The 8,243-nt window shown below is 43.3% G+C and overlaps 1 protein-coding gene across 1 annotated transcript in view; it reads right to left on the bottom strand.

The window, feature by feature from the left end:
- Positions 1–243: 243 nt before the first annotated feature.
- Positions 244–8,243, bottom strand: part of NYAP2 (neuronal tyrosine-phosphorylated phosphoinositide-3-kinase adaptor 2) — a gene marked incomplete at its 3' end in the record, with an annotated part of 127,971 nt that continues 119,971 nt past the window's right edge. The window contains exon 6 of the mRNA XM_084267522.1: positions 244–471. Within this exon, the coding sequence (XP_084123648.1) occupies positions 244–471 (228 nt within the window). The remainder of the gene's footprint in view (positions 472–8,243) is intronic.

Here is an 8,243-nt window from a genome sequence, read left to right as displayed (position 1 = left end):
AAATATTTACATTTTGATATCTTCTGGATCCAAAAAAATCCTGGATAAATATGTATGCCTTAATCCAGTCAGAAACTTAAATCTCTCTCTTGATTGACAGGTGAGCACTGTATAGGTGTGGTTTTTCTCCTAGGAAGTTCACCACCTGCAGGTAAGTCTTAGGTTAGAGCCTTTGCCTTATTAAGAAAGCAGGCTACCTGTGCACGGTGCAACACAGTGGAGAGGGCATCCTCCACAAGCCTGTCAAATTGCAGTGTCCCAGAAAACAGTCTGTTGTTTGGAATAAGGAGGAGGGCTGTATTTCTTGGTCCCGGTATTCTTTTTCCAACTCGGCAAGATAGGCATGCTGTCCTGCTTGCAGAGTCCTTTCTCTGATTTCTGTCGAGCTTTTATTTCTTTGCAGAGGCAACGTTTCTTCTCAATCATGTCCAGCATTGTATGGTCCCCTTGCAACCACTGCATACACGTCACCTGTTACAGGGTGGAGAAAGAAAAAGAAGGAAAAGAAAAAAAGAAGAGAAAAAGCATACAAATAACTATTTGGTCACCAACTGAACACACGGTTTCTTCGCAAGGTCAACACTTAACGTTGCTCTTACCTGAAACACTCTCATTTGTTTCATGAACAAAAAAATCTCTATGCCAACAACAGACACAAAGTCAGTCTTTACTTCTATCTACTACTTTTAAGAAGAAGGGTGTAATTAAAGAGGTCCTTTTTTTAACTTCTCCTGAGCCCTGAAAGCTAGTGAAGATGAATGCTTTCAGCACACTATCATTGGTTGGATTTAAAATGATGGAATAGATCTTAAAAAGACACATGGATGTTAACAACATCCTTAAGTTGTGGAAATAAAAATTCTATACATTGAAATCCATGTTTTAAATTGCTTTCCAAATCCAATGTGTCACATTAAAATCATGCTGTTAACACTTCTGAGTATCAAGCTAAATATAACTCCGCATTTAATTTTTAAAAATTGATTTAATGAACTGTGTGAATTATATGGATTAACCTATCCTGTTCTGTGATGATACCTCATTAACTGCAAGGCACAAGGAGCTTGGAAACTCCGTGTTTTCATGCACCAAAAGAAGAAGTTAGCATATGTGTAGTTGTAAGTCCACACTGTGGCTGCATTTGAGCCCGTGTGACTGGAAATGTGTGTGTGTCTTCAACGGCCTGCGATTGGAACCGACATCGCTAATGCTGAACTGTCCTGAAGGGGCTCATTGCATTTGGATGACACACTGTGCACTTGCAAATCAGAAAACTTCCTCTCAACGCTCACTTTGCAAATTTGAAGTGATGTCCTGAGTCTCCCAACGTTTATTTTCCACATTAGTCATAAATTAAGGATTTGTGTGTAAGTAAACTCACGCCACACATTTGCAGGGGCTGTCCAAGTACATCTCTGATCTTGTCATGGAAATGCACCACGTGTACAGTCATACTTGGCAGTGTTTTATGATTCATGAAGGAAATGTGTGTTTATTAGTAAGAGTGTTTGAGTACACTTACTAATGCATTTGCCTTTCATTCACAAATTTAGAATGCCAAGTGTGGGCATACACCAGGTTCCCAGAACCAGGGACTGGTCTTCTTAGAAGCCACTATAGAAACTTCCATTGATCTTGGTAGTTTCTGCAGTCAGCTTTAAGCATATTTAGCATTTATTGATAAATGAAATGTACAGATTCATACCAGGAAATAGAAAAAAAATAGAAAAAAAGCCAAAGATAAATTTGAGCTAGGCTACCAGAAAAAGTAACAAACCCCGATGTACTCAGAAAAATAAACACAATACAGAAATATATTTTTTCTAATATCTTTGTAAAAAAATAAAGTTTTAAAGGGGTGTTACAGGATAAAAGAGTAGTTAAACCAGATAGAAATACCTTTCTTTACGCTGACAGAAAAACACGCTTACCTGATACATTAGGTAGTACTTTGAGTAGAAGTTTAAACCACAATATGAATTTTGTTCTTGAATATTCTTACAAATTTAGACTTTCATAGGTAACATATCTGCAGCGTGTCCTTCTGAATGGCTGAGGTAAAAGTCTCCTGGAAGCCTGCTGTGCTTGCTCTTCCTAATCAAATCTTTTTTTCCTTTGCAGGAGGGATCTAAGATTGACTGCAGAGTGGGCAAGTACAAGGCATGTCATCTGCCACAGCCATGAGACTTTTTCTCTTTGGGTGCCCAGGACTGGTCCCCAACTCACTGACTGAATCCTTCCTGCCCCTGGCTCAACTTCACAGGTCTCTGGACAGGTCTCCACCAGAGGCAGGTTTCCTGCCACCCTGCTTATCAGTGATGGGTTAGTACTTACGCAGCAGTGTCTTCATTTCGCGTGGGTCCTCCTACGTGGGGCAGGACGGGGACACACTTCACTGTGTCGGCACACAACTCCTTACACAAAATATTCACAACACACACAGCTGCCCAGCAGCTGGATTGGATGGCGACGGTGCTCGAGTGTGGATTACCTCTTCTAGGCATCAGGAGATACCTTCTCTTTTATGACCCGCCAGGTAAGCAAACAGAGCACGTGCAAGTACCACATCCGTGTGGCACACCATGCATCACAAGCACCATCCGCAGCAGGTACGACAGTCACCGTGAGGGTGTTACGCCCGGATCAACCCCTGCTCTTGCCACTTTACTACATGCAGTGCTGTTGCCAACATGGTGTTTTCTGGTAGCTAATCTCCTTCATGGGATCCAAGGGTACTGAAGCAGGATTTTGACATGCTAAGCTCCCCAAAGATAGAAATGGTGCTGCAGAATGTATCAGTTACACAGACACTCTGCCACCCCCTGTAAAACAGCCCCTAAAATAAACCTGAGTGTAGACAGCTCCAAAACGCTTTTTTATACTGGCTACCATACTGTGTTGCAGTTAGTGAATCGTTTATTATGAAGAATTTGAGGTTTTTCCACTTTCAAAACTACTGGTGATTTTTTTAGTGTTACATGTGTTTGATGGCTAAATCCTTCACACCTGCATCGTCTTAGGTGTGCCACCCACACGGTGCATTCCTCTCCTGTCACTGTGTTCACGTGCATGCAGCATGAACGTGCAGAACTGCTATGTGCAAAGTCATTTGCTGAAATAGACTAAGTGAACACCTACGATGTTGAAAGGCTTGGGGGAAAAAGCTTCGAAGTGAGAACAAGTGTTAAAGGGGTTTCTTTGATAGTTTTGCCCAGTTCTAGAGTCGATGTGCAACAAAATTAAAACGTACTGAAGTTGCAAAGCTTGCAAGAGGACATCAGCAGCTCGTAGATCAATGAACCACAGTAACCATGCTGCTAATACAAAATCCCAAAGAGTGTTAATGACATTTTCAGCGTGTCCTAGACAAATTGGAGGGGCTGAGGCTCGCAGGACAGCGCTCAGCCCAGCTGTTTCATCACAGCAGTAACCCTTGATGACTTCAGTAGGGCTACAGAGGTTTTTAATGCTAATGTGGACGTAGGCCTAATCCTTCCTGTGACTGAACTGATGGTGCTCACACTTAGTTCCAGCACTCACTTTTTTATATCCTCCCTCCTTTCTGGCTTCAGCCTCCTCCTCCGGTTGTTAATGTCCCTGCTGTACCATAACATGGGATTTGTTCAGTGTGAGAGGCATAAAAAGCAATGATCTTACAACTTAATTTATGGAAAAACGTAGAGCATTCATAACATTGTACAGCTATAGAGCTCTCCCATTCCTGAAAGATCCCATAGCATGTGAGGCATGGTTCACATACTGCAGTGTGTCAGAGCTTGGCTGCAGATGTTGGGGTAGGCAGACAGGCACAAAACTCACCAGAACTGGAGGCAACAGCCAATGAGACACAGCACAGGGGAAGCAAAGTTGGTTTTGACCAAAGAGTCTTGGCCCAAAGCCTATTTTTGCTGAAAAGGGAAGAAAGAGCCAGCAGCTATATTACAATTGTAATGAGGAACCTCCTGGAGACCCTGGGGTGAGCATCAGGTACTATGTCACATAATCTTTTCTGAATGATGAAATTTGCTGATTATACATTGTTATATGTATGATTTATGTGATACCCTGGTCTGTAGGAACTGTAACAGGGATGCAAAATGGTTGGATAAATTCTCTCACCTGAATATGACCAAGTGCAAATGTAAATGAGCATGTCTCACGAGTTCCTGGTAAACACACCAAACATTTCACTATTAATTATTCACTGGGGTTTGGGTTGTTTTGTTTTGTTTTGTTTTAAATCTTCAAAGCAAATTCTTGTTCCAAACTTGAACATCAAGAACAAAAAGTGAAAACTTCTTAGCCCATACAAAACTGAAGTCTCCTATCTAGCTTAAATCAACAACTTTCTTGAAGGTGTTAGGAGAAATCAGTCTATGTTGCCACCTTACTTTTGCTGTCTGCCCTTATTTTTCTGATACATTTATTCCCAAAACATTGGAAGTGAATTTTATTATGACACACTTTCAGGTTCTACGCTGGCAGTGCCAGGGCACAAGAAGTAATTTTGTAAAACCATCTTTCAACTAAGTAAACCCAACAACTCAAAACACATCCTCAAAACAATGCAAAATGTTGTGTCCAAACACTTTTGGTCTTTCAGTGCTCTATGAAGAGCTGAGAAACAAACCAGACAAACTAGTACCCTTTGGAGAGCAGCACAGGGGAAAGGGACCTGGGGGTCCTGGGGGACAGCAGGATGACCATGAGCCAGCAATGTGCCCTCACAGCTAAGAAGGCCAATGGCATCCTGGGTGTATTAGAAGGGGTGTGGTTAGTAGGTCAAGATAGGTCCTTATCCCCCCCTGCTCTGCCCTGGTGAGACTGCACCTGGAATATTGTGTCCAGTTCTGGGCCCCTCAGCTCAACAAAGACATAGAAGTCCTCAAAAGAGCCCAGCACAGGGCCACCAAGATGATTAATAGAGTTGAACATCTTCCTTATGAGGAAAGGCTGAGGGAGCTGGGGCACTTTAGCTTGGAGGAGACTGAGGGGGTGACCTTATTAATGTTTATCAATATGGAAAGGGTGAGAATCGGGAGGACAGATCCAGGCTCTTCTCAATGATGGCCAGACATCGGACAAAGGGCAATGGGTGCAAGCTGGAGCATAGGAAGTTCCATGTGAATATAAGGAGAGGTTGTGGAGCCTCCTTTTCTGGAGACATTCAAAACCTGCCTGAATGTGTTCCTGTGTGATTTAGTCTAGGTGATCCTGCTCTGGCAGGGGGGTTGGACTAGATGATCTTTCGAGATCCCTTCCAACCCCTAATCTTCTGTGATTCTCCTGAAGGGCAACTGATATACTTTAGTGTATACTTTAGCCTCCATTAGCAGTGGGCCCATCTTCACCTATTCTTATCTCACACGACTGAAATCTTAAATATTCCAGAAAGATAAGTAGCAGTCCTGGTGGTTTACTGGCGTATGTATTGCTTAAATTAGATGGCCCTGAGCTAGATCACTGAACTGCCTTGGAGCAGAGGTTTGACTGGCAGAACATCTACCATTCAATTGCTCTTAGAAGACAGGACCTGGAGCCAGAGGTTGGTACATGCCGTAGTGCTCTGCCACATCAGAATTTACTGAGACAAGCCCATAATCCCAGGGAAAACTCAAAACAGGCTTTGGGGAACAGACAATGGCTCACACTGCTAGGAACTCTCTGGTGTCACAGCAGACTATTTATGTTTTCTTTTGCCCTGGCACGGGCACTGCCCCGGCTCCAGGCACCCCCACCACCGCCTGCAGAACGATGCCAGGACAACTCCAGCCCGTGCTGTGTCTCGGCAGGCTGCACCAGCAGATTCACAAAAGTGCTCAAAATATGGGTGTTTAAAGCAAGAAAAATAAATGTAAGTGTACATAGTTCCCTGGGTTTAGCTAAGCAGGGTACTTTGGTTTGGCAAAAAGAGTAATAGTTTCAGATGGAAAAAGACAGAAGAAAATGTTCTTCAATAACACAATTGAGCAGCTACTGATGGATACAACTTTGCACACCTGCTAGCTGTGGTCAGCAGGCATAGTAAACCTCTGGTATCTTTCTGTTGGTGACTAAGATAAGGCTTTCTGGCCCTTCCAGAACTGGGCGTGTGCCATAAGGAGCAGCAAGCGAAGAGCATCAGTTCACAAGCAGGTCCCTGGAAGTTACCCAACACATGTGTGCTACTGACAAAAATATGGCAATGCCTGTAAGTACCAAATGATCCCATGCAGCATAGCTTTTCCAAATTACAAATGTGAGGGCTGTGACAAGAAAAATCTGGGAGCAGGACTGAAAATATAGAGTCAAAAATCCTCAGCACTAGGCCTGGGATTCTTTCTTAGGTGTGATAAATTTTACATGCTCACGTGTGACTAAGAAATAGCTACATAAATACATAGACAGATAAGGCTCTCTCTTGGGAAAAAGACATGTGCTACCTACTCATAGCCTCTCATCTCAAACCGAGCCCTACATAACTTTAATAATGATCCCCATGCACAGGGCAGGCGGGTGCCTGTGCTGGGATGAGAAGTGCCAGGAGCAATTCTGCTCCTCTGAGATAAAACAAATCCCAACAGCTGATGTGAGGCTATAACAAAGTGACCTTAAACCAACACAAAATATAATGAATAAAAAATATCAGCAACATTTGGAGGAGATGATGAGAAACGTCTCCTCGATCTGTAAACAAAGCGAGGTCTAACAGTGCAATCTGTGTGCGGTGCTACACATCACTCAGCAGAGCCAAGCATGCTGGTTTGTTTTGGCAGGCTACCATAAGTGAAGAAGAAAGGCTTTCTGAAAGCCACTTACCATCCCTCTGGGAGGAAAAGGTACTCCCTCCCTCTCGCCTGCTCTCAGACAGGGGTTTCCAAACTCTCCTTCCCACTGACGTGCTCAATGGCACTTTCTCCAGTGCAGATGGGTCCCAGCCACCTGGCCAGGTAAGGAATTTCCACTCAGGAGAGTGTGAAATCCCACTCCTAGAAGGCAGTCGTGTGCCTCGGGTGCAAGTGGTGCAGGGCTATGTTAAGTAGCAACCGTTACTCCACAATCTGCTATCTGATACTCTTAGCTTGACATGGAGGTCCTCTCAGCACGTGTTCGCAACAGGGGAGTTGTCCAAGGCAGGAGTTCAGCCAGACTCAGGTTTCAGAAAATTGAGCAGCGAGATCCTCACCCATCTGAAGCCAACAGGAATGTACCAGCTGACTTCATGGGTCCAAGAATTTGACTGCAGTTTATTCAAAGAAAGAGTAAAAAAATCCTCAAAAGATTTCAAAAGCCTTCAGGAGAACACTTGGGATATTATGTTGGCCAAGATCTCTTTTGCTAACCATTAGCTATAACCATCGCACTGCAGCTGAACGTTGTTACTTCCAATGGCTGCAAAGGTCGGTAAGGGAGGGTAGAGCTACAGGTTAAATCTGCAGTCACTTCTTTCTCCCTGGCAGAAGTGCTCTGGAATAATATTGACACGAAAAACAACGTAACTTGGCTCAGGACAGTCAGATGTTCATATAGCTCTGTACTGCTAACCCGTTCTCCTGTTACTGTTAGATTCAAAACAACAATTGATTATTAATAGAAAGGTGATTAAAAGTAACAGTACATTCAGGAGCACGACGGATGTGCAAGGTGAGCTGTGAAAGCAGACACTCTCCATGCAATTCTCAGGCATGGTCACACTCCCCAGGGACACTGAGTACTGTAACTGCAAATTCTTCCCTACAGGTGTCTGAGGTGTTTTCTAGAAGGTGCCCTATGCTGCCAGCAGCCACACCAGAATCATCCCGTGCATCCACCTACTCACATCACAAACACAAGCACACGCAAGGTGCTCAGTGCTACTCAAACTACCCTTTCCAGCCTTTCACAAATTCTTTTTAAAGGACACAAGCAACACCTGCATTTTCCCACTCAGCACTTGGGAAAGGATTTCCCCAGCACACTAGAGTTAATTTTGACAAAATAGCTGAGTGGGAAAGAGCACTTTGTAATCCTACCCTGTACATTTAACATTAAAAGAATTCACTGACACCTGCTAGTTCAACTTAGGAAACTGAAGATGCATCACATTTGAGGTCATTTGAAATACCATGTTTAATGTTTTGATCTACATTACTCTAAATTTGTGAGCTTCTGGAAATACATTTCCTACAAATGACACTAGAGAGAAAATGACAACTAGAGCCCCTGTAAAAACTGTTCTATCACTTGATGTAATTACATGATTACAGTATCATAAGGAAACTCCC

This window comes from Gallinula chloropus (genome assembly GCF_964237585.1).
Source record: "Gallinula chloropus genome assembly, chromosome: 8".
Lineage (NCBI taxonomy): Eukaryota > Metazoa > Chordata > Aves > Gruiformes > Rallidae > Gallinula > Gallinula chloropus.
The sequence above is the reverse complement of the archived record's forward strand: the minus strand, read 5'-3'. Positions and strand labels throughout refer to the sequence as shown.